The 26,077-nt window shown below is 37.1% G+C and overlaps 1 protein-coding gene across 2 annotated transcripts in view; it reads left to right on the top strand.

Moving 5' to 3' along the window:
* Positions 1 to 24,937, top strand: part of PARP8 (poly(ADP-ribose) polymerase family member 8) — a 127,203-nt gene extending 102,266 nt beyond the window's left edge. For both annotated transcript variants that reach the window (XM_065860537.2, XM_071802057.1), the window contains 12 exons: positions 1,616 to 1,708; positions 5,239 to 5,364; positions 6,800 to 6,865; positions 8,185 to 8,252; positions 8,623 to 8,671; positions 9,475 to 9,587; positions 9,742 to 9,814; positions 11,738 to 11,807; positions 13,598 to 13,674; positions 14,607 to 14,676; positions 18,504 to 18,588; positions 19,086 to 24,937. In XM_065860537.2, the coding sequence (XP_065716609.1) occupies positions 1,616 to 1,708; positions 5,239 to 5,364; positions 6,800 to 6,865; positions 8,185 to 8,252; positions 8,623 to 8,671; positions 9,475 to 9,587; positions 9,742 to 9,814; positions 11,738 to 11,807; positions 13,598 to 13,674; positions 14,607 to 14,676; positions 18,504 to 18,588; positions 19,086 to 19,188 (993 nt within the window). In that variant the 3' untranslated portion in view covers positions 19,189 to 24,937. The remainder of the gene's footprint in view (positions 1 to 1,615; positions 1,709 to 5,238; positions 5,365 to 6,799; positions 6,866 to 8,184; positions 8,253 to 8,622; positions 8,672 to 9,474; positions 9,588 to 9,741; positions 9,815 to 11,737; positions 11,808 to 13,597; positions 13,675 to 14,606; positions 14,677 to 18,503; positions 18,589 to 19,085) is intronic.
* The last annotated feature ends 1,140 nt before the right edge of the window (positions 24,938 to 26,077 follow it).

Genomic DNA, 26,077 nt, shown 5'->3' with positions numbered 1-26,077 from the left:
ACCTAAGAATAATGACAATAAGAAATTATTTTTTCTAGCATGCCATGGCATGCCAGTGAGCTGGATCATTTTAGGCCTCATCTGCTGCCTAATGCAACGTATCATAGCAGATAAAATAAATCAAATGGGTGACACTCTATTAGACTTGAAAGATGATAGTTCTTGTAAAGCAACTGATGGGAAAATATGTCAATGCAGTACATTTCAGATGTTTATTCAAGTCTTGAATCTTTGAAACCCAGCAAGTGCATATTTTAAGCTCTATGAAACAAGAGACTACAAGTAAAGCAGTATGCTTATTACTGACAAAGCTGTTGCCTGAAACAGATTTCAACTAAGTTTTTATGTTTTCTTTGTGTGCTTAACTCATTTTTTTCATTTCTGTAAGTGCTTCCTGGAGACATTGGCTTGAACTTCAAAGCGTTACGAATGCTTTAGTGATTATCATGGTAGCTAGACTCAGAATTTCTAGTTACAAAAGTTCAGTAGTGCCTACAAAAGATAATTCTAAGTTTTAGTTGAGTTAGGATTTAATTATATGGATTCAAAGAAGTAGTATCCAAAAACTTATTTTTTATTGTTTTCAACATTGTAATAAAAAGCTACATTTATTGGGGTCAATTTTAAGGAAGGTTTTGTGTTTCTTTCTTCCTTCAACTGTTTGTTCATTTAGAAAGCTTATAACAATTTACTGTGTGATTCATTACTTGAACCTTTAAAAAGTTGATCTGCTAATTAGCTTTCAATAAATAAGCATGGAGATGCTGTAAGGATTGTGACCAATTAGGAAGCCTATGAAGTCGTGCCTATTGTCTTTACTTAAAGCTGTGCTCTTTTTTGTTTCTGCTTTATTGGCTTTATGATGGCAGAACTCTCAGTTCTCACTCAATTTGCAGTTTACGTTCTTTTATTTGATCATTGTGATGGCATTTTGAATTATTATTTTCAAAAATACAGACAAAAATTTGGTTCAACAGCAAGTATTTTTAATTTTTTTTTTTAATATCTGAAAAAAGGAGTGGAAGCTCCTTTATTTGTTATAACAACACGTGGCCTTCCAAAATACGTTGTTTATTCTATAAAATATAATACATTTTCTTAACATTTACAAATAATTTGTTGAATTAGTTAAAAAATAAATTAAAAGTAGCTTCTTCAATAAATTTGTCTTCTATATCAGATTTTTATGTGTGTTCTCAACAGCAGAATAAAAAGCTGTGAAAAATAAACCTGCATTTACAAAGGGGGTGTGCCCTCATTAGTTTCTAGATTTGTTCTCCATTAATTTTAATTATGTAGGAAGTTTTTAGAGTCTGATAGTCTATACCTGTAATTTTTGTTTTGTAATCTGTTTGGATTTCTTTTAAGTCTAGCCTATCTGAGTACTTAAAAGTCTTAGAGTTCTTCACACTTGCTCTTCAGGTTATTGAAATGCTTCTTTAATGTATCTTCCTCAAAAATTAACATGTATTTGTAATTTGAAATTAATGTTGCAGTTAATATCTGAAGAAGAAAATAACATTAAATGTGTTTGGGTTTTGTTGTAGGTATTACATGATAAAACCAATAACCCAAAACTAGAACAAAAATATAATTAACTTCTTTCTTTATGTAGCCCACTGTTTGTGAACGGGAGCTCTGTGTATTTGCTTTCCAAACGTTAGGAGTGATGAACGAAGCTGCTGATGAAATTGCAACTGGGGCTCAGGTAGAATTATCTACTGCTTATTACATGTGTATTTTTGTATAGTATACTCAGTCTTCTCAGTCTCTTCTAGTATTTGTTTGTACTTGTATTCCCCATATGAGTACAGTTTGGTAAGTATTATTTATTGTCCAGTTTTATAGTGTAAATACACTGTTTAATGCGTGGTGTTTTCAAACAACTAATGAAGTGCTTCCATTGTTTTCCTTTCATGTAATTAGAGTAACCCTGTTTTCTTGTTCTGTTGTATTAAATTAGATCACCTGGGTTGTTAATAAAGGCAGCCATTGTCATTTGGACATAATTCCCATTTATTTTTGCCTAATGAGCCAGTACTACTCTCATGCAATTAATAAGCTACTTCCTGCTCATGGTGTTGGGATGCAGCTATCCACGAAGCATCTGTTGTTTTGGTCATTAAATAACAGTGGGAAGGTCCTTACTGATGTTGCTACATAGGCTTTTTTCTCTCTTCTCAAGGATCAGGAATTTAATACACACTTGCCTCCTCCTGACTCTAAGTTCAGTTATTAATATAGTTATCACCGCATCATTGTTTTCTTTCATAATTATGTATGTGCCTTGAAACAAAGTCTTTTAAACTATGTTTCCAAATCACATTTTAATGTTAGATTACAGTAAATTCAAAAGTTAAAAGATCTTATGCTTAAGATCCTTTTAAGGATCACACATCTTACGGAAAAGTACATTCCTCTCTGGTTTCATAGACATATGTCACTCACTTTACATTTACTTAGTAAACAACATGTTTTTTTGGGAAGAGCAAATGTTCAGTTAATTTTTAACTAACATTAGTGTGTCTAGCCACTGGAAATAAAGTATTAATCTAAGTGCCTGTGCCTATGGGCATATCCTAAAAGGAAGAAACTTGCAGCAATATACACACTTGAGAATATACCTGCAGTATCTGAACATCAGCTCTTCATCCGATGTCTGAAGACTATCAGATGGCTTTATTTGCAACATCTACCATGTTAGACATTGGGATACCTGTGTAATCTTGTAAAACATGGAGAGAGGTGTGCTGATGAAGCTCCGCCTCTTCCTTGTTACTCTGGAGACTTCAGTTATGTGTTTCCGGGGAGCTAGAATTTTATTTTTTTAGTTCAGACACTTACATGGTACATTATATATACATTTAGGTACAAACTTACATGGTAAATAATATGTACATTGTACATTAGGTACAAAAACTGATCTCTTGCCTCTCTTTTTAAATACAGCTGACAGGAGAGTTGGTTCTGGTTGGCTCTCACTCTCTGTATTATGTAGATATTGCTGCTGCAGGCATATGCGGAGCTTGCTCTAGATCTCTAGAGTGCCTCTACATATACAGAGCTTTAACATGGAGTTCTGAATGATTACAACCTTAACAGTGCTTTAAAAAGATAAGAGGTTTTGTCAATGGTCCTCTTGGACCTAGATGACTAAATTTTGCGAAGTCTCACTCTAGTGATATCATTGCACCCAGCTCACTACATCTGATCTGGTTGAGTTCACATTCCTGTGTGCAGGAAAATTCAGTACTTTTAGGGTTTGATTAATCTGAGCAATTTTTGACTTTAGTTTAGGATAGTGTGAATCACAGCATAGACTACCATCACAGAGGATATTTCCTCCATTCATTATAAAGAGAGTCTAAGCTGACTAATCAGAGGTAGGTGTTTGCATTGTGAATCTCTACATTTTGTCAAATGAATCTTCCTCTGAATTATTTTGTGTAGTGAAGGAGCCTAAATATAGGTTCCCATTATTAGAAATCACATCCTGTTTTATTTCTGTTGTGCTTTCAGCTAGTTTCCTAGGGTATACTTTGTCACTCACAGTATTCTGATGACTCCTTCTTAAAAATAATTGACTGTACTTTCTAGAACTTTCAGGCCCAAACTCACCTTGCTTTATTGTAGTCATTTAGTCAAAGTGCCTGAAAATTAAATGCCTGATTTGTTGATAGTCCAGACTCCCTGTAAGAGTGTCTGAGAGACTCATGTCATAAGAGGGAATTGTCGTTAGCAAGTGTTGTCTGTCATCCTTGAAAATGTTTAAATCCTAACTTACGCACTTTGGTACCTACTGTTTAGGTACAGTTGCAGGCCTGTTGCCTGACCTGGCTGTGTATGCAGACTCCTGCTGTCCTTTGCAAATGCTAATGCAGATGCCCTGTATTATTGAAACATTCATCACACTTACAGGTGTTATGAACTGGAAAGAAATCAGAGTACCATGGAGGAATGAATAATTATTTAAATAACTTCATTTTTCAATATATGTGAGATGTTTCATAACTGGAACTAACAGAATATTTTTAAACTGATGGAGAAAATTGTCCATTCATGCTAAAGAAGCAGAGGAGGAGAGTGGTAACAGTATGACTCACTGCAGCACAGCTCCTTTTCCCTTTCATCATGATTCTTATTTTCATTCTGCTTCTCTAAAGGACCATATATTTTTTTTCTCCAAATGATCAGATACAACGGCAGATATATAATGACTTCTAGAACAGCTTGAGCTATGAGGTGAGATGAGATCTGATCTGTGTGAAGTTGTGGGAGGAACCAGGGATGCCTACTAAGTATGACTCATCTCAGCTTTTCCTTTATTTCATGGAAAAGTTTGTTTTCACACAGGAATGTTTTTAGAAGTCACAAAAAAAAAAAAAAAGGAAATGAGCTAATTTGGAGCTACATTTTTATGTAGCAACTTTGAATTTCATTATGATCTGAATTTATGTTTCACAGTTGCCAGAAAGCTGCAGTTTCTCTGTTTTGTGATTGTTGTGTTGTTCTGTATCTTTAACCTCTAAATTAAGAATTTTGAAACAATTAAAATAAATCTGTTGCTACGTTGTGTATGTGCTTATGTGGATACATGCCTGTGTACAGATTACATGCATGATCTTATGGTGAGATCTTGGAAATCATATATATTCAAAGCCATGTTGTATATCTGTACAATAGGATGGAGGGAAGAGGATCTTGCAGTGTGAGCTGTACAAATGATTGTTAAAGCACTGCACTGTTCTGGCTTTAGCAGAAGCAATGTTTACAAGTGTTTCTATGATTACAGTCTTCAGGAGAACAGCAGGCAGTGGTACAGATTCACGAACCCTTCCTCATTCCTGAGCACCATTTTTCACTGGCATCTGCTGTACAGAGATACACAGACCCAGCACAACTTCATTCCTCTAGACAATGAATTTAATCCAGGAATTAGCACATGTGCACAAGAGAAGGCAAGACTGCAAACAGTTTCTTTGACATGATAATACGTTTAGAACCAGATACTGGTCCTTCTCGTGCACCTGGAATAATAAACCAGGGCTGAACCCAAAGCCTGTTGCAGTCAGTGGAGAAATTTGACTCCTAAACTATGTCCTGTGGATAAAATGGTTTAGGTAATACAGGTAACGATGAAATATGGTGTTAATATAATGTGTAAAAAAGAGGCAGACTGGAAGATACAGTATAAAAGTACATATTCTATATTGTATAAATATTTTTCTTTGTCCCTAGGTGGTTGATCTTTTAGTATCTATGTGTCGGTCTGCTTTAGAGTCACCTAGAAAAGTTGTCATTTTTGAGCCATATCCTTCTGTAGTTGATCCTAATGATCCTCAGATGCTGGCCTTTAACCCCAGGGTAAGTAGTTATCTTTCATTATGTTGTAGCTTGGTTTTAGTCACGTATGAGATTGCAAAGCAGAACTTTCTAAAGGAGTCTCTTTTACTATAAGAGTTACAGCTCCAGAATATAGCACAAGTGTGTGACTATTTTCAGAATTTTGTAGCTTTTTAAAATTGTCTCTGAGAAGGTATTTGAATATAAACTGTAAGTTACATTCAAAGTTGTGTTAAACCAAATAAATTCTTTTAGACTATAAATTATAGATGCAAAATTTTATATTCTTAGTGTCTTTTTCTTAGTGTACATGTTGGTCACAAAGAGAAAGATGGACTTTTGGAGGTGTAGGCCATGTAAACAGGCAGATTTCCAGTCAATCTTTTTATTCTTAAAGTGGTTTTTGCTGTCATCTCATTTTCTCTTTGCAAACAATTATGTCCTTAAGTGTAATTTTATCAAACATTGACATAATAGTTGAGTTTTGGACAAGCATCTGTTTTGAAGTAGAGAATTCTTTTTGCACTACTTGCTCCTCAGGCTGCAAATGCTGCCTCTTAGGGAAGTCCTCAAGAAGCTGTGAAATCGTACATTTCACTGGGGCTCTCCCCAAGGGCATAAAAGAGGACTTTGGATATCCTGCATTGGGATGCATGTAACTTTCTGAACAAAGGCCAGTTAGCAGTGGTTCTTCCTCAGGAAGTGGCGAGTGTGTTCTGTAGCAACAAGGACTTCCAGGAGGTGGTTGGAAGGGGGCTGATGAGGAGACAGCTAATCTGGTGGCTGGGCAAGGCATGAGTATGAAGCAGGTGAGGGAATATGAAAATCATCACACCAGGGCCCACACCACCTCCTCCCAGCTTCTTGCCGACATGGGCAAGCTGAAAGCCCATGAGCAGAAGTTGGTGAGACCCAAAGATGAGGAACAGTGAAGCTCCTGAAAGTGATGTGTGACATGTGGAGGTTACGAAGCACGGCCTGTTAAGAGCATCCCTTCAGAGAAGGTGTAGCCATCTGATAGCAGTTCCCAAGCAGAAGGTAGGCAAAGATCAGGGTGAGGCAGAGTGACAACTGAAGGACCTTTGATGTTTTATAGACATGTTAGCAAAGTAAACACATCTGGTTTTAAAAAATCTATTTAGTCACTGCATTATTTAACTTAATAGCATGCTGTGCAAATAACTGGCAAAACCTGTGTTTGTTGAAAAAGTGAGCTAATTTTTTGAGTGTGTTGTAGATTCCAGTGAAATTCAAAGGAAAAACATCGTAACAACATTTTTTCAGAGAATTTTCCTGGACTATGAATGATAAAGTCTATGTGTGAGCTGGAAGGAAGCTATTGGTTAGAAATGTTTGAAAGGATTGGTTTGCTGAACATTCGTCCTAGAACTCAGGTTTTTGTAGAGCCAAAGACTAACATTCTTTTAATTTACGTGCTTATTTTATGGTACATCAGAAGAAGAACTATGACCGAGTCATGAAAGCGTTGGATAGTATCACTTCTATTAGAGAGATGACACAGGTAAGTTTAGAAATCTTTAACTAACTAAGTTGATATTTCTAGAACTAGGAAGATATTTATATTACTTGCTTATAATGGGTGAAGTCTATAGTATTATCTCTTTTCTATAGAGCTGCAATCATAATAAAATGTGTGTTAAAAATATCAAACCTAGAGTATCCATAATGGCAACCAAATAAAAATAATGAAGTAGAATTCAGATTTTTTTGAGTTTAACTAAGAGATAATAACAGCAGAATGGGACATTGTAATGAGATAATCAGCAACTGGTGCATTTCTGGAAATATCAAAGCCAAATTGGGTCTTTTTTTTTCCAAAGCAAAATAAATTGATTTTGTGACTGTGTTCTGAATGATAGCTTTATTTCTATTATACCAAAACACTTAATGAGCTAAGTATGGTTGGAGACGTGGAAGGTCAGGTCTCTTGGGGTTACTACCACAGGATTTCTCAATATTTACAGAGAGACAGATTCTGATATGTTTGTTGTTGCACTTCCTTTCCGAAACAGCCCCTATTATTATAACTGGTTATTTAAGTCTCTACCATGTACCTCGCTTTTCCAGCTGCTGTATAAATGTATCCCCACAACCATTTATAAATCTACTATATATGTATTCATAAAATATGTTAGGATTCTGGAATTAAGATCAAGGTATATAGAGAGGAGTAAAATAAATTCTAAATTAAAATTCACATGTTTGTTACTTAATGTAATATCCTGTAAAAATTTAGAAAATCAGGTATTTCTGTTCCCTAAAATAATGTATTTTAGAAAGAAAAATAACCACCATTTTACTTTTTTTCTAAATATTAATATAGTTCTTGAACTGAAGAGTCTTAAAGGGATGCTTTGCAATGTGATTGAAATCAAGAAATGTTTTCAAAGGGATTATAAGATGCTACAGTATTTTAATTTACTGGTTTACACTATGAAACAATTGAAAAAGATGGAGAAGATTACTTTGGTCTATTTTGGGAGACTTAATTTCATGAAGTTCTAGTCCAATTTCTTAATCCAAGAGATGCCTTCTGCTGTTCTCTGTGAGATCACCAACGTTTACTACAATATACTCTATTTTTGTGCTAATTATATGCTTATTATTTTACTCTGGGGTATATAATTGCTATATTAATTCTTGCTGTTGTCAAAACACATTTATAACTCTCTAATGCTAAATGTCATTAAAACTATGATTTAAATCTAATAATGAGTCCCATGTATTTGTTTTAATAGATGAAATCATGGGCAATGTGACATATAAAATGTAACCTTATGATTTCAACTAGAAATAAAGAATATAATTACTCTTTTCTAGGCACCTTACTTGGAAATAAAGAAGCAGATGGATAAACAAGACCCACTTGCACATCCTCTTCTACAATGGTACAAAATTGACTCACATGAGATGATAATTGTTAAACTACCAAGTTTAATGAACAATCACTTCACCAGTGTAATCTGGTATAAGCTCATGCTAAGAATTAACATCAGGGTTGACATTTGTGAATGCAGTTGTTTCTGGACTGTTTCTGAACCTCATTCAGGCCCTCTGAAAACACTGGAAAGAATCCATCTTATTTGTACAACCTCTGATCTCATTTTCTAGTGAAGATTTTGTCTAATTTCATCTGATATTAACAGGTTCAAAGGCCTGCAGATGGGTGCTTTGTGGTGGCCATTCATAACACAATTTTAAGAAGAAAAGTTCTGTTTGATTACCATGTCTAATACATTTAATTATTTCTTATTTTAGGGTTATTTCTAGTAATAGATCACATATTGTGAAGCTACCAGTGAACAGGGTAAGTGTCTGTGGGTTCCTTATTATTTTCTCATTTCTCATGACTCGTATTAGCATTTTAGGTGGGAGTCTCCTACCCAAATGTAGGTGTCTACATTCAAACTGATCACATGGACTCCATTAATAGACAAGAGAGATAAATAGGCAGTTTCAGGTTGTGACTCACAGAATCATGTTGCAAATATCTAGAATAGGTGAAAGGAATAATGCTCAGGAAAAAAGCGTATTTGAGGTGAGTAGCTCAAATACAAGTGCCTCCCCTTGTGGTCGTCTGAGATTGGGTGAGAATAGCTTCACTATTTGTTGTCATACAGAATATTGATACAGAATTGTTCAGAAAGCAGTGCACACAAAAATGATGTACCAGGAGATCCACATATGAGTACACCTTAAAAACAGTGTAGCTCTTGAATTTTAGAGAATCACTTCCGAGTGTGTGTCCTTCTGATCCTCTGATTAAGGGCATAGTAATCTGCAGCCTTTCAAATCTGAACCTTAATTCAAAGCCAGTTCTGATCAGAATACTATAATGCAATTGTTCAATTTAATTACTTTACTAGAACCATATTAGGCTGCAGTCTGTTTCAGAAACTTTAATATGTTTCATAAACTGCAAGACATTTTTACTGTTTGACTTCAGGTTAAAACTAGGGTAATAAGACTAATTTCAGCTTAGTTCATGTAGTTATGTAGATGCAGACATGTATTGTGTGAAACACCATGGTATCTTAAGGACTATTATTATGGAAATGCAATGCTTTTGTTTTAATTGACTTCTCACTTGTGGACTATTACATTTTACAGCAACTAAAGTTTATGCACACTCCCCACCAGTTCCTACTTCTCAGCAGTCCACCAGCCAAAGAATCCAATTTCCGAGCTGCTAAAAATCTCTATGGAAGTACCTTTGCATTTCAGTAAGTACATATATTCATATTAATCAAAGATCATGCTGCTTTTTGTTCTTACCATTTGAGGTTTACAGCTGTCAATTTATTGTTTTAAAGGATTACCGATTTCATTTTACATTTTACACTGTGGATTTTAATACTTTCTTTTTCATTTTTTCAGTGGTTCACACATTGAAAATTGGCATTCCATCCTGAGGAACGGCTTAGTTGTTGCTTCCAATACAAGGCTGCAGGTAAATAGTAAGCTCAAGAGATTTCAGCTAACCTGTGAATGCTTGATTACATACTGTCTTCGACAAGTTTTCAGGGGTTGTGGTTCTTGTAGTCATATAGGTGGAAAAAAGAGATGATTTCAGATACCCTCTTGTTTGATCGAAAAGGTACTTTTCTGATGCAATTAAAACGAAATAATACGTCTACTAAAATGGCTAGAAAATCCCAGTGCTGGAATCAGTGTTTCAATTTTATATTGCAGAGCAGCACCTCCAGGAGGCTTAGCTCGGTACTGCACTAAAGCGATTTTAGGATTAAAATTTAGAGCTGCATAGACTGTCACCATGTTGTCGGATCCAAGATTTACGGGAACTGGCTTTACAGCATCTTCTCTCCTCGTTTCCTTGGGAACAGAAATATGAGTGTGCTGGCCAGGAGAGAGCTATTGCAAACTTCCTTTTGTTTTCTCAGACTGAAGTATCAGGAGAACACTATTGCAGAGCAAAGTAGGCAGTACCAGAGGAACGGGGGAGCTGTAACTCAGAATATTTTAGCATCAGAGTTTTGACAGCTCTTCCCAAAGCTGAGTCCATGATACGTTGAGGAGGATCACAGGATGCTGCCTAAGGATTGGGGTACAGAAGACACTGAAAAAAAGGAAGTGGAAATCTCTACTATTCCTCTTAGTGGTTTGGGTACTTTTATTAGTACCTTTGGAAAATGCTTCCCCGTGAAAGCAGGATTTACACACCAAAATTCACCGACGTAATACTCTTTGTTTATGCTTATTTTTTGTTGAGGGTTGAGATACTAGGAACAGGAGGAAGCAGTAAAGCCATATTTTGTAAAAGTCATCATCTTAGATCTGTCACAGACCTAAGGCATATACTGAGCCCAGTTCATCCTATTTACCCTGCTACCAACCAGTCAGGAAAAATATCTGTTCACCAAAGATCCTATACCACACTGAAAGAGTGAAAGCATGTTTGTATGCTCCTGTGATAGTTCTGGCCAGTTGCAGAGACAATGTAAACATCATTGGATCAGAGGAAAGAAATAAGGGTGAACATGACTCTGAAGCACAGTGGTCATAACATCAACTTGGGCGGGAGGTACACTGGGTCCTCGTTTGTGTTCCAATACACTTGGTGTTTTTTCTTTAATGGCTTTTCTACATAATCCGGTCAGTCTCTGGTGAAGAAATGAAACAGATACTTCCTTCTTCCCAGACAAGAAAATGACTGCAGGGCTAATATAAAGTCCTCACTTTGGTTGCTTAGCCCAAGCTTCATGACATGGAACAGCGATGGTGAATAAGAGTCTTCCCTTGCCTCTGTTGTTTTCAGGCAACTGGTAGATCTGTGGCTAAAGCGCAGTCCTGCAGTGATAGGATGTACATGCCTGAATTGGCTCAGACAAAAGCTTGATTGAACTCATTGCTCCAGTACTCAAGCCAAACTAGTGACTAAGTTTTTCTATAGCATATGACCAGTGTCATCACCATTTCTTCATTTCTTAAATTAAAGAAAACAAAAGCAGCTACTGCTGCTTTTGATCCACAGAGGTAGGCTTAGGCTGTGCCACCTGCCAAGGTTTTCATGTGAGACACAAGCTGAGCTTGCTCAGCTTTGTTAAGGCTGAGGTGTATTCAACCATGTACAGAAACACCCTCTACAGTAATGTTAGATTTGAAAACAGAAAATGCAATTTTATATATAAATCTGATGTAAAACTATGTTTGGGCCTGTTTCCAGAAAGTCCAGTATTTTAGTTGTATATTAGCGGCTTAATTTTTTTAAAGACTTCTTTGAACACCATTTATTACCAGGCAATAAGTTAGGGCAGTGAGGCCGATGCTTATCTACATTGTGACCCATTAGCATTAGTATTATTTTGTCTAGATAACCGAATTAATGTTAAACAATCACTCTTCTCTTTTTCAGCTCCATGGTGCAATGTTTGGAAGTGGCATCTACCTTAGTCCATTGTCAAGCATATCATTTGGTTACTCAGGTGATATTTATAAATCACTCTAAAGCTGAAGAAATATAGGGGGGTATCTTGGTCTTATCTACTACTTTTCTTATCAGCTTCACTGTTTACAACACTATATTAAATTTTATCTTTGTTGACCAAGATTTAGTTATTCAAAAAGATAAAATCTAAATTCCCTTATTAAATACCAGTTATCATTTTCCACGGTGCTGAGTATCTTGAAACTGTACTTGAAACAAATAGCAGCTAATACTGGATGCTGTGTGTAATGGAGCCTGTCTTGACTATGCAGCAGAAATCCAGCTTTGTGATTTTTTGTCAGTATCTGCCTAAGTCCATCTTAGCACTATCTACACATTCATGGGCTTTTACAACCTGATCTGACAAAAGCTCATCAGTAGACATGTTCAACTGTGTATATTTAAGATTATTCCCCAGTATCAACATGTCAGGATTACATAGAGTGTACAGGACAGTGTGTTTATTTTAGCATGAGAAAAGGAGGGAACATGATTTGTCCCACTAGTAAATCCAAAAGTGACTCACGCAGCGTTTTGCTTATAAGAATTAAATCATAAACAAAGGCATAATAGAAACAAGGTAAAATACGGTGACGTTCTCTTTTAGGTATGTCGTATTTGCAATTTCCTCGCATATGAAAGTGCTGGTATAGTTGAAAGTGTGTTTGTGTACAAGTAGATATTATATTTCAGAGAGTTTTATTTGTGATTTCTGATTTTCAGTATTTTTAGGTAACGGCAAAATTCTTTTTAAGAGCTCAGCATTTTTTGCTACTATTTTTTGAATTTCGATATCAACCATCTCTAAATGCACTTCTAGTTTTTCAGAGATTATACAAGTATGGAAACTTTTTAGGACTCACTAAAAGTGCAGGGTGCAGTTTCATTATCCAACAAAATGCCCTTCTATTTGGACAGCACTGCTTTGTTAGTTTCAATGTGCTTTTTCTCATCTCTCTACCTTTCTTGGTCCCTTCCATCCAGTCTCCTCCAGAAAGGAGATCTGTGCAGTATATAACACTTGATGTCAATAAAAAGCACAGAGGAGTGATAGACTCCCTGTTCCTTCAAAGAGTTAAACTTCCCCCTAATTCAGTCTGTGTTTGCAAACTGCCAAGAAAATGGGGTACTGGAAAGGCGAGGAAGCCTGTAGTAGCATGCAATATAGGAGTTTTATATAAACCAACATGATAAAAGAGATCTAGGGAACAAATGTATGTGTTTGGATTTCTGAGATGGAGATTGGATCCAATGTGGCTGACAACTTAATACTTTCACATGTAGATAAATTAATTAGACCAAGGCAGACTTTGAAACTTAACCAAAGTAAATACTCCTAACAATTAATTACTTTCAATAAGTCTAAATAAAGTGTTACAGGTTAGTATATGAAATAATTTATTTTACAGTTCCCACCCACAGTAAATCAGACTGTTGCTTCAGCCTCAACAGTGTCAGTTAGCCTCAAGACTATTGACATGCAACTCTGTTAAACAACCACATAGGAGCATTCCTGAGCTGAATTCAGTGGCATTTAAGCTCATATTTTTCTGTTGTTGCAGCTACTTGATTCTAACTTGACTTTCCTAAGGTCTTTGCAGTACCTGTGGATGTACTGATAATTTTTAGGATTAAATTGAGATGTTCTGTGACAAAGTTAACTATCTTTTTGGGTGCCTTGCAAAGGACTGTGATTCCCACTGTGCTACCTGTTTCATTCTCCACAATTAACTTTTTTTTTATAGTATTTATGTGCCAGGGAGTCTTACATGGCTTTGATATTCCTAGGGATGAACAAGAAGCAGCAGAAGGTGTCAGCTAAAGATGAACCAGCTTCAGGCAGTAAGGGCAGTAATGCATCACAGGTACAGTACATCAGCCATCTCTAGGAAGATCTATGATTTTATACTTGGGAACTTAATAGCTGAAAAGGAGGTAATATACCTTTTGTGAAAGCTAACAGTTTTATTTTATTAAACAAATCAACAACTTCAGAGACTTAAAACATCAAATACAGCCCAACTGGTTTTAGTAACAATTTGTATAGTGCAGGCCTTGTGCCTTTCTTTTCCAAGCAGAATAATTTGAAAAGAGTATGAAAATGAAATATGGATTGCATTATGACCCTTAGCAGGCCCTTGCTTTCTGAGTATTAGACTTGCAGAAGAATGATGCAAAGGGAATTGAGAGCAGTTATTGCTGGAAAATGAGTAGCACTTCATTTATAGCAAGTCAGATTTTTCTTTTTCGTGATTTTTATATATTAAACCATTACAATTCTTATCTATCTAAAGCAAACTCGTAGCATTTGTGTGTAGAGCTAGATTTTGAGAAAGAAATCTAATACCTGTCTCCATAATTAACACTTAGAAATTACAGAATAATCTGGCTTTGGAAAGAGATTGGTATGTAACAGCAGAAGCCCTCAGAAATGGGACAACCAATAAAATATTAGGGTAGTGGTCAAAGAATTGGTGATCAAATGAATATTTTTTTCTGCTATCAATTTGTTTATCAGTAACATTCTGATGTTTCTAATAATATTATTAATTCTGTAATAGTTAGGAACTTTTATTTCTAGATAAAGGTGTTCAAATCTCTCTTACAATGAACCAAACATATAGTATAATGTTTTTAGAAATTCTTTTTCATTTAGAAATATAATACAAGCATTTTAGAAAGACTGCCTCTTTGTTCATTAATAAACCACTGCAAATAGAAACCCTCTCCTTTGTTACTTCTTCACTCAGTTTGTATTACTGCACTAATCCAGTTTTCTCATGTTTTTACATCTCAGTCACAGAAGAAAGGACAACAGTCACAATTTTTGCAAAGCCGTAACTTAAAATGCATAGCCTTATGTGAAGGTAAGCTGAATGCCCTTGAAAAATTATTTTAGTCATGGACACAGTGTTACTGGATGCAGATCAGCGAGACCTTTAGTTCCAGTATTGGTTGGTTTTAGGTAAGATACTACTAGTAGGTGTGCAAATACTTGCTTAATAGCTGGCTTTATCTTCCAGTTCAGAACATTTCCCTCTTCAACCAAAACTTGTAATACATGCAGATTTTTAATGAAATAACCATATGCACATAGCGACTGATTATCTGGCCTGTGTTTCAAATCTGTTTATATTCCTAAGCCGTCAGGATAACCCAAGTCATGGCCTTTGGGAGCATTGATCTGCTGGAGGGTAGGAAGGCCATACAGAGGGATCTGGACCAGCTCGATCATTGTGCTGAGGCCAATTCTATGAGGTTCAACAAGGCCAAGTGCCAGGTCCTGCACTTGGGTCACAACAACCCCAGGCAGCGCTACAGGCTGAGGAAGAGTGGCTGGAAAGCTGCCTGGCAGAGAGGGATCTGGGGGTGTTGATTGACAGCGACTGAAGATGAGCCAGCAGTGTGCCCAGGTGACCAAAAAGGCCAACAGCATCCTGGCTTGTATCAGGAATAGTGTGGCCAGCGGGACTAGAGAAGTGATTTTGCCACTGTACTCAGCACTGGTGAGGCGCTACCTTGAATCCTGGGTTCAGTTTTGGGCTCCTCATCATCAGAAGGACATTGAAGTGCTGGAGAGAGTGCAGAGGAGGGTGATGAAGCTACTGAGGGGCTTGGAGCACCAGTCTGTTGAGAAGTGGCTGAGGTATCTGGGGCCGTTTAGCCTGGAGAAAAGGAGGCTGAGGGGAGACCTTATCGCTGTCTACAACTACCTGAATGGAGGTTGTAGCATGGAGGGTGCTGCTCTCTACCCCTGAGTAGCAAGTGATAGGACAAGAGGAAATGGCCTCACATTGTGCCAGGGGAGGTTTAGATTGGATGATGGGAAAAATTTCTTCACGGAAAGGGTTGTTGGGCATTGGAACAGGCGTGCCCAGGGAAGTGGTGGAGTCGCTGTCCCTGGAGGTGTTTAAAAGGCGTTTAGATGAGGTTCTTAGGGACCTGATTTAGAGCTAGAGTTAGGTTAGGTTATGGTTGGACTCGATGATCCTGAGGGTCTCTTCCAACCAAATGATTTTGTGATTCTATGATTCTTTGTTTGAAACACTAACTTCCCACTTTCTAGCTCTTGACAAATGCATTAAACACCTAAAAGTCAGAAAAAAAATATCTTTCCTATTGAATTTCCAAATAATTTTTCACTATTCATATTGTAACCAGTCTGTTCTATCTTGACTGCTTCAGAAGTTCTGTGAAGTTAAATCCAGAGCGCATGAGTACAGTCATTCTTGAAAGACTTGAGTGTTCTTTTAATAACTAATGAAACCTCAGCAGGTTTTGAGAATAAAGAATTATGAAATTTGAGTAAGAATTGTACCAGTTATTGGTAATTAGCCTCATTGGCCAAAAAAAAAGAAATTGTATTAAAAGTAGTTTGCCCTTCATTTGGAGTATTTGTTTATTTTTAAAAGCAAAAATTAAGCCAGACAGTGGGAAATACGTTATTTCATGACTGAAGCTTGAAGCTGTACATGCTACTTTTTTATATATATATTTTGTCAAATATTCAAGTGAAATATTTAATACTATTAAGAAGATGTCAGTCAACATGAAAATGCAATACGTAAATTTAGTTCTAAAACTTTCAAAAGATATTAAATGAATCTAAAGTTTACTGTAGTTTACTTGACCTTTAATGTCCGAATTTTCCAAATAAAAATTTCATCTTTCACCAGGACATTTTCATTCATATCATTCTTCTTTACATTTATTCATGGATTATTTATGTTATAAGGGTGAATTTTGAATATTTGATAAAATGTATTTTAGATCATTCATATACACTTCATTTTTCTGTGAAAAGAAATGTTAAGGAAAGGTGGTCAATATAGATTTTAAATAAAGCTAATTACAAAATATAAATATTTGTTTAAAATAACATTTGATGGAAGAAATAATATAAAAATTGAATATGTATTTATTCATAGTAGTGTTAGACTAGATTAGACTAGACTAGACTAGAACAGAATCAACTGTTACAGTTGGAAGGGACCTACAATGGTCATTCAGTCCAACCGCCTGACCAGTTCTGGGCTGATCAAAGGTTGAAGCATATTATTAAGGTCATTTTCCAAGTTCCTCTTAAACACTGACAGGCTTGGGGCATCAGCCACCTCTCCAAGAAGTCTCTTCCAGTGTTTGACCACCCTCTTGGTGAATAAATGCCTCCTAATGTCCAATTTAAACTTCCCTGGTGCAGTTTTGAACCAGTCCCATGTGTCCTGTCACTGGATAGCAGGAAAATTATCTCATCACCCTGCTCTCCAGCTCCCCACTTCAGGAAGCTGTAGAGAGCAATGAGGTCACCCCTCAGCCTCTATTTCTCCAAACAAGACAAGCCCAAAGTCCTCAGCCACTCCTCACAGGACATTCCTTCAACCTTTTCACCAGCTTTGTTGCCCTCCTCTGGTCGCATTCAAGAACCTTCACATCCTACTTCAGTTGTGGGGCCCAGGGCTGCTCACAGTGCTCAAGGTGAGGCCACACCAACACTGAATCCAGCGGGACAATCGCTTCTCCTGACCAGCTGGTCATACCAGGTTTGATGAACCCCAGCATGCACTTAGCCCTGTTGGCTGCCAGGGCAGATGCTGCTGTGTTGAGCTGCTGTTGACCAACACTCCCAGATCCCCTTCTGCAGGGCTGCTCTCCAGCCACTCATCTCCCAGGCTCTACTTGGGCTCAGCATTACTCTGTTCTGGGTGCAGAATCCGACATTTGGACTTGTTAAATTTCATTACTTCCCAGTGCTCCCATCTACTGAGATCCCACTGCAAGGCCTCTTGTCCCTCAAGAGAGTCAACAACACCTCCCAAATTGGTATCATCAGGAAACTTGCAAATGGTGCATTCAACTCCTGCATTCAGATCATTTATAAGTATTTGGAACAGCACTGACCCTAGAATAGAGCCCTGAGGAACACCTCTGGTGACCAGTGACCAGAAGATGTAGCCACATTTCACTACAACCCTTCGAACTCTGCCCTTCAGCCAGTTCTTTACCCAGCACACCATGAACCTGCTCATCTCACAGTTGGACAACTTGTCCAGAAGGATGCTATTCAAATGCATTTATAGAAATATTTTCAAATACAGATTGATGGTGTAGTTTCTACCTAGCAATAAAGAGGTTTCTTTCCTGTGTTGTCCTCATTCTGCTACTAGACAACCTATCGTCAAATACATCGCTGTTTTCTAAACATTGAGCAAGTTTTGGCAAGCTTTGTGATCCCCTTGAGTCATAATTGCTAGGCTTAATTTTTTAAAATATTTTGTAGTAGTGCAAATCCCAAATTTGTCTTTTCTCAGTTTCAGGCTTTGTCTTTAATGTCTTATTTTTGGCTCAGCCATCATCAAACAAAAACAAATTTGTTCCAAAGGCCAACTAGTTGACCCAGCCCTCTGGCCATTTAAAAGTCGTTTTTAATAAATACAATTTTTCATTGCAGTTAGCAGCTGGGTTCCATACACCAAGCATCTGTATTTTCTGGAAAATATATTCTGGAAACAAGAATCAAGTTCATCTCCCTGTTTGTACTAGCAGCCAATTCAGAGGCTACCCCACACCACAGACATGCAGTAGAAAACGTCATGTTCCCAGAAGGCTATTTAAAGTGTATTAAAAAAGCAAATCTTAAAAGGAGTATTTTTGGGGCATGCTTTCATCACTGTGAAATTTATTTTTTCCTTGATAGTGATAACTTCATCCGATCTGCACAAACATGGAGAGATATGGGTAGTTCCCAACACAGATCACGTGTGTACAAGATTTTTCTTTGTGTGAGTACAAAGTTTCTTTTAACATTCAACTTCTGTTCATTGTAGACCTTTTTGCCCATGTACACTCCAATAGTTGTAACTGAAGTAGGCAGAAGATGTTTCTTCCTAATTCTTTAAAGTATCACTTCATTTTTTATCTGTCTCTGTATTTTGTTAGGAAATGTATGAATAAGCTAATTACAAATGTTTAGTAGATGTTTTAGTTTAGAATAAATGAATGGAGAGATAGTAATTTTTCACACTCTATAGCATTACCTCATCATGCAGTAGTCTATACATGTATCGTAAAATATAATTTCTATTTGGCTTTATACATTAAAGCTGAGGAATTCATTAAAGGCTTCCTGCTTATGACGTAAACATTTTCCCTCTCACCTATGACACGTTAACACATAGAATAAGCACTCTTGATTATCGAATGAAGCAGAGTTTTGGATGTTTTTACGTAGATCAATAAAACACTAATTTGATTTTATTTTCTATACCTTTTTTTTTAGTTATGAAGATGGTCAAGTGGGTGATACAAGCATAAATACACAGGAACCAAGCATTCATAAAGAGATTCTTCGAGTCATTGGCAATCAAACCGCTACTGGTTAAAAGGACCACTCTTAAATAAATGTGATATGGAAGCCTTCCTCAGTCTCAAAGCTGGATTTTGAACTGAAGAAGATGCAAAAAACTAATTTATTATTATTATTCTAAGCAAATTAACCCTTTGAATACTTAATGTTTTCTTACTTAGTGTTTCTTATCTCATCAAAATACCTGAGATGGTATGAATTAGCAACTGTAGGGGTGCAAAGGCTATTAATATACTACACCTAATAATAATTAAACAGGCATTTGGGTTGCTCACAATAAACAGATTTTAAAAAGGAGTTTTGTGCCGATATTTTTATATTAAACTTCAAGTGAAGGTTTTAGTACTGTATATTGGTATTTTAAATTTAGAATGACTGAATTATAAGTGAGGGGGAAGATTTTGTGGCAAAGCACCTGTATTATGCAGGATACTTTGCAATCCGTAAAATATTCTCGTATTTATCACAATAAAAGGTTGTCTGGAAAATGTCAAATTAAAGAGGTTGCTTACCTGCAGCTATCTTTGATTCATTTTATTTTACACAAATGCAGCTAGGATTTAGAGTCAAAGGTTAAAGCAACAATTTATTTTTATTTAATGAGTGAGAGAAAGCAAAAAGTAACTAATGTGATGGTATATGTCCAGTTTTCTTTGTCTTCTCTGGAAACACTATCTTATCCATTAAGCAGCTCAACTGCATTTTTTTTAATTACAGAAGCCTAACAAACATCTGGAAATCCTGAAGCTGCTAACTTCCTTTTTACAAATTTGGTCTTTATATACTAGATTTTATAGTTTCTTTAGATCAACAATGCTCTTTAATGTTTTCATCTTAATTTCTGTGAAACTGCTGTGTGCTTAAATTTAGCCACATATTTAAAAGTATGTGCTGGATTAAGGCTTTTACATTATTGAGTTGATTATTGGTAAATCAGAAAATACAAACAGATGCAAAATTTTACTGTTTTTCTCTTGGTGAAATATTTTTATTAATTTATTCCTAGGGGAAAACAAGCCAATTCAAATCTGTCCTTTAAATTAACAACTGTTTTTTCCAAGTGGGCATGATGGCAACCCTAGGTAGGGAGGGATCCAGTCTCCAAGGCATAAAGCATGTCTCTGATGAGTGCCCTTGGCAGCCCTCGTGGTAGCTATCCTGAAGCATCAGCCACACCCTTGAATATGGAGAGCAGTTCAGCTGACCAATCTGTGCAACTATTATAGTCCACCTCAGAAGGCAAAATAGACTGAATCCCCAATTATGTTATTTTCATACTGAAGATACTGAAAAGCCAAATGACAGCACAACAGAGCACAGGCACATTTGTTTCTTTTAAACAGAACTGCATTACATGTGCTGTAATGGATGATTCCTTCTTTCTAGTTCAAGCTACACTCCCTTATTACTTGCTGCAGTTGAAGTACCCTTCAAGTACAATAGTGTTATTAGGAGTAGGAGCTTATACTTGGAGATGTATTTTAGCATTCCAGACTGGGGACTTCAGTTTTTCTGGATTCACACCCAGATTTGTAAAGTAAATCTTGTTTTCAAATCCCTGGTTTGCTATTGAATTTCTTTTGACTTTCACCCCGATTTGGTGGATTCCTAACTTGAGAATCACTACTCTAATTGTTATCTTTTGAGTTGGGGCACAGGTTAACTTCTTGAAACAAAGAGGATTCCTGAAATTTATCTGTCTGTGTAAGATCTGCCTTAGGTTGTGTAACTGCACAAGATCAGCATAATTCAGAAACCAAACTGAAAACCCAGAATGACCATCTCCATAATTTACCATGCTGTATGTGTCTGAATCACTTTGTTTTGCAGAACAAAAAGAAACTAGGAAGCAAGTCCACAAAGATATCCTACGTTGACTTGCTCAGGTGATAGTCCACCACCCTGGGAAGCCCCCTCAAAAACCTAGGAGAAAATAAAGGTGGAGTGAACTGGAGAAGCTAAGTAAGCAATCATCTTCCCTATCCTACCACGCTGTAGCAGTGTCACAAGTGAACTCCTTGAAGGAAGAAACCTGGAATGTAGCTATGGCAGTGACAGCCTTGGTTTACATGGTGGGTTATGATACTGGCCATACATGATGCTGTCCTAAGTACAACCACTGGAAAGCGGAGAGGAAATACATCTTTGACAAATTTTAAGACTGCTCAGAGGTTTATTTTAAATAGATGAGCAGGAGAAAGGGACAGTGTGGAGGAAAGCAAGGCTCTAAGGTATATGGAGGCCTTGCTGTTTTAAGGTGCCCACTTCAGGGCATTACCCACTGAGGCGAGTGGCTTAGGCATGAGGGAGAAGGGGGTGGCCAAGAGTACAAGGCAGAATGTGGTGAGTGCAGACATTACAAAGCAGTGGGAGAGGGCAAAGTCTTCAGGGAGAAAGCTCTGAAGGAATGAGGGGGTTGCTGGCACAAAAATAAATTTCAAGATGTAAAAAAAAGAAGCAAAAAGGAGCCACCTAATTACTAAGAGGTGATGTTAGCAGCTCAGCTGCCACACAGTGCAGAGGGGGAAGAGGGACTGGGAGGGCGAAGCTGCACTGGATTAAATGCAAATGGATTAAACTAAAATTTACTTGCTACACTGTCACTTTACTTGCTACTGTCATGTTTTTTCTTTAGCCAAAATATTAATGAGAAAGTTCGTCTAAGGTGTTACGTTATCTTTAGGTGAACATTAGTCTTCAGCTCATTTAACAAAGTGTTAGTTCTTGTAGTTTTTAAAAGGTGAGGGGAAAGAGGGAGGTTCTTTTAAGGTCTGTTACTCAAAAATAAATGGCCCTTCTATAGCAAACTTCAAGGCTGGAACAAAGGCTTTATCACCATTAACTGAAATGAAAAAGCCAAAGGATGAGATTTTCTTTGAAGTATTTTTCCTTCATGGTTTTGTCCAAGGGTGGAAGTTGCATATTGCCAAATTCTTCCAAATGCCCACATTTACATGAATTCCAGGGGATGAAAAATAAAAAGCCAGGGTCTTCTGAGCAAAGGCCTTATGTTTTCCATAAAGCCCTTGCATTTGCTTTCCTCTTTTATCATGCACCTGTATTGTTGATAGACCAGTCTTTGTAACTCCCAATGTAAAGATGTAGGCTCTTCACATACAGCTTTTAATGACAGAAAATAGAGCCCCAGGCTCTACTGTCTCTCCTGGTAGAAGTCTCAATAAAGCCATAGCTATTGATCTGTGACCATCTCCAGCACAGAGCGACAGAGGGAATTATTGTGAAAGAACTTTCTAACTTTTTCCTACATCCCACAACAAATTACAAGCCCTCAAACAGGGAAGGTATGACAGAAAATTATATTTACTGTAGTGTTGCACCCTAATTATTAATTGCCATATTTATACTTCTGAATATTTTAACCATTAAGAAAAGAATCCTGAAAGATATTTGAGATTCAGGCAGATATTTAACATTCAAAGGGTTAAGCAATTTATCTTCTCCTGTTACATGAATCAGCATAGCTGTATTTTATTCAGCAGTGCTACACTGTTTTGATCACCTGAGCCTTTGGCTCCATATTACTTATCATAAAATGACCAGTTTGTATAATATTGTGCTTAATATTTTACAGGAACTAGTTGGTGACACTGGAATTGTTTATGCTTGTGTTTTTCTCTAACGCCCTTGAAAAACTGTTATGGATGCTGTATAATTTTAATATTATAGCTGTTGGTACTAAGAAATGCTTCTGATGAATAATGCTAAGATTATGCTTTTGTTAATACAAATATAAGATCACTCCAAATGAAGACTTCGTGCTTAGATCATACTTTGCTTCTAAACCACTACCTGCCATGGAAATAATTAGTGTACTTTCAACATAGACAAGTACAAAGTGAAAAAAAACAAAACACACAAGAAAGAGAGACAACTGAATGTGGAGATTCATGGTTTAAAAGGAAACACTTAAAAAACCCTGAACAAATATAAAACCAGTATCTAGTTACTTAAGCATTGTATTAATTTAGATGGATTTCTTGGCTCTAGAAAATATAAGTCAGGTACAAAGACTATGAGCCATTGCTGACAGAAAGGTCGTGTTTTGGGAGCAAAAGTGCTCTTGTAATCTTAGCATTTTCACAACAGAGAAATTTGGGGCCTGATCCTGCACTGTGCCCAGCAGCCATTGGAGGTGCTGAGGATCAGGCTTTTGAATAAATGTGGGTGTTTTTTGTAGTAGTCACTCCTCACTCTCATGGTAAGTCTTTTTAGGAGCTGCTGAGGCGAGGGCGCATTGCAGCAGGGTCAGTGTGCAGACTCCTGCATGTTGCCTGACCTGTAGCCCCCGTCAGGTCTCGGCTTCTCCTGGGCTTTGTGATGGCAGGACAGCAGCCATGGGGGAGCGGGGCGTGGGGCAGAACGGGCTGCGAGGGCCCTGGCAGAGGGAGCTGAGCTTTGCGAGGCTCCTGCAAGCACCAGGTGGCATCTCCACTACCTGCCAGTGCTGTGGGCAGCGTGGTGGCAGTGCTGTGGGCAGCATGGTGGCAGCACTGCAGGCATTATGGTGGCAGTGCTGTGGTCAGCATGGTGGCAGTGCTGCAGGGCCCAGCTGGCATTGACCACGTGGCCACTTGTCCTTTGGGGCTGGCAGGAGCCTGCAGCGCTTCATTTGCATACACCAAGGTGTTAATTGGGTGTCCTGCACAATTTTGTTACAGACACTACCTCAAGGTGAAAGACGACCCTGTTGACTAAACTGAGTAAGGTCTTTTGTTTGCAGAGCAGTAAAATACGTGCAGGGCTGAAGGCTGTTCAGAAAGGATCTTGAGTCTAGTCAGCCAGGGCTGTGACAATAATTAAATTTATTCTGTAAAATGCTCAGGAGTGGAGGGGGATTTGTAATTCATAAGGGGATAAATAAAAAAAGGGAAGATTTACTCCAAGCACAGTGGTGTTCTGTGTACACGGTGTCCTGTAAAATGCACAAGGATGTCGCCAATAGTTTGAATTCCCGGATTTGGGGTAGGAAACGCCAGATCCGAAAGCACAGAACTCCTCTGTCTGTTCCTGGGTGGCAGTTCCGTACCCTGCCTGCTGGCCACCAACACCAATGGGGACTATAAAATACCTTGAGCTGCTGTTTTGTAGCATTTTGATTGTGTTGCTTCTGCTAAGTTTGAGTCTGCCGCAGAACAGCTACGATGTAAATTACTACCCACTACACTTTGCATTGGGATTTTGTATACATACTAGGTATAAGACTTTTGTAAGAAAAAAAATAAATTCAAGTAGTTTTTAGCTGAACATATCTAGCCTGTGAAAAACCTGCTGAAGAATAGATTTCATTAAACATGTACCAGCAAGTCAGTAAAAATAGTCCTTATACAGACTCATTCAATATAATTTAATGTACTAAAAATAATTTTTGAATTTACCCAGTATGTATTGTATCTTTGAATCTTAAGAAGCAGCCACTCCTTTATGTAAACATAAAATATGCCTATCTTTCTTTTAACTCTACAGCCTTTGTTTCTCTGAATAAATTTATTAAATTCTGTGCACAAAATAGTACTGCAGCCTGCTATTTAGCCTATGGTGCCTTAGAGTTACTACAAATATTTGACAAAATGTACATAATGTAAATACTGCCAGAAGATCACTAAGGCCAAATATTTTCTCTATTCACTTTTTACTGCACTTGCTTTCTATTGCTATTTAAGCCTCTTTTATCCAGCTTTGTAACAGTTATAACATTCTAGCCAATGTAAATGTTTACTTTCAATAAATCAGAATTTGTTCAACAAGTACTGTACATTTGGGCACTATTTTGAGAACTCTGTTCAAAGTTAAAATAGTCTTCGAAGAATTAAACTGTGTCTGAAGCAGTTTCTTGACTTTTGCTAATCTCAACGACATCTGAAGATTATGCCATGCTTTTACACATATTGGAGTAAAATTTTTCTGCAGTGATCTTTTTAAAAACACTTAGATGAACAGTAAAACCAGATTTCAATGTTGTGTTTATCTGACTGGGTTACACGACTGGTTCAAAACAGAGATACTGGAAGTAAAACAGTATTTTGCATATACAGTATCATATAAAATGCATAAGGATGTCTCAAGATGCATTTTGTAATTGCTTTTAAAGAAGAAATACTCTTTTTCAATAGAGCTGGTTTCATCCTGAAAACACAGCAAATATATGACAAACTATGTTGTACTTTAATGTGGGTATGTTTAAAGTATAAGTGCACATCTGCAGCTCATAAAATATGCAGACGTTTGTGGGACTGGTTATTAATTCAGTGAGTGTACTGTGTTTTTCACTGCCTGTGAGCTCATTTTAATTATATGGCTTGGTATTACCATGTATCTTTTGAAAGCTTTAGCTTTTGCTTTGTTAAATTTATTATTTTGTTATTTTAAATTTTTTATTGGAAAGGTCAAAGTAGTACTATTATTTTGAATGCTGTTAGGTATATTACACAAATATAACCATGTGAGAAAGGAAAAAAATACATTGTTGCTACCCTAAATGACTGATAATTTGCCTTTCATTAGGAGCATGCAGACTGGAGGTTGAATTCTAAAATGGAAAAGATATCCCATATTTTGGGAACCTTAAATTTGGAAGAAACAGTGCCTTCCAAGCTTGCAAAACAAGAGCAAAGTCAGTAGTGAAATCTCAGACTCCACTAAAATGAGTACCCAGAGATGCCAGGAGCAACAGGATTTATACCAGCTTTGGCTTAACTGCTGCTCCATTTCCAAGTCTCTGCATTGCAGGCACTCTATATACCCATCAATAGTCAATTTTCTGTTTAGAAAGTTTGTGGCGTATTGAATTTGTCTGTTCCATAGTTCAGTGTGGGACCCAAGAGATTAATAATCCAAACCTTATTGACAACAATACAACATTATTGCTATAGACCAGAGCTGCTTTC

Source organism: Patagioenas fasciata, chromosome Z (genome assembly GCF_037038585.1).
Source record: "Patagioenas fasciata isolate bPatFas1 chromosome Z, bPatFas1.hap1, whole genome shotgun sequence".
Classification (NCBI taxonomy): Eukaryota; Metazoa; Chordata; class Aves; order Columbiformes; family Columbidae; genus Patagioenas; species Patagioenas fasciata.
The sequence above is the reverse complement of the archived record's forward strand: the minus strand, read 5'-3'. Positions and strand labels throughout refer to the sequence as shown.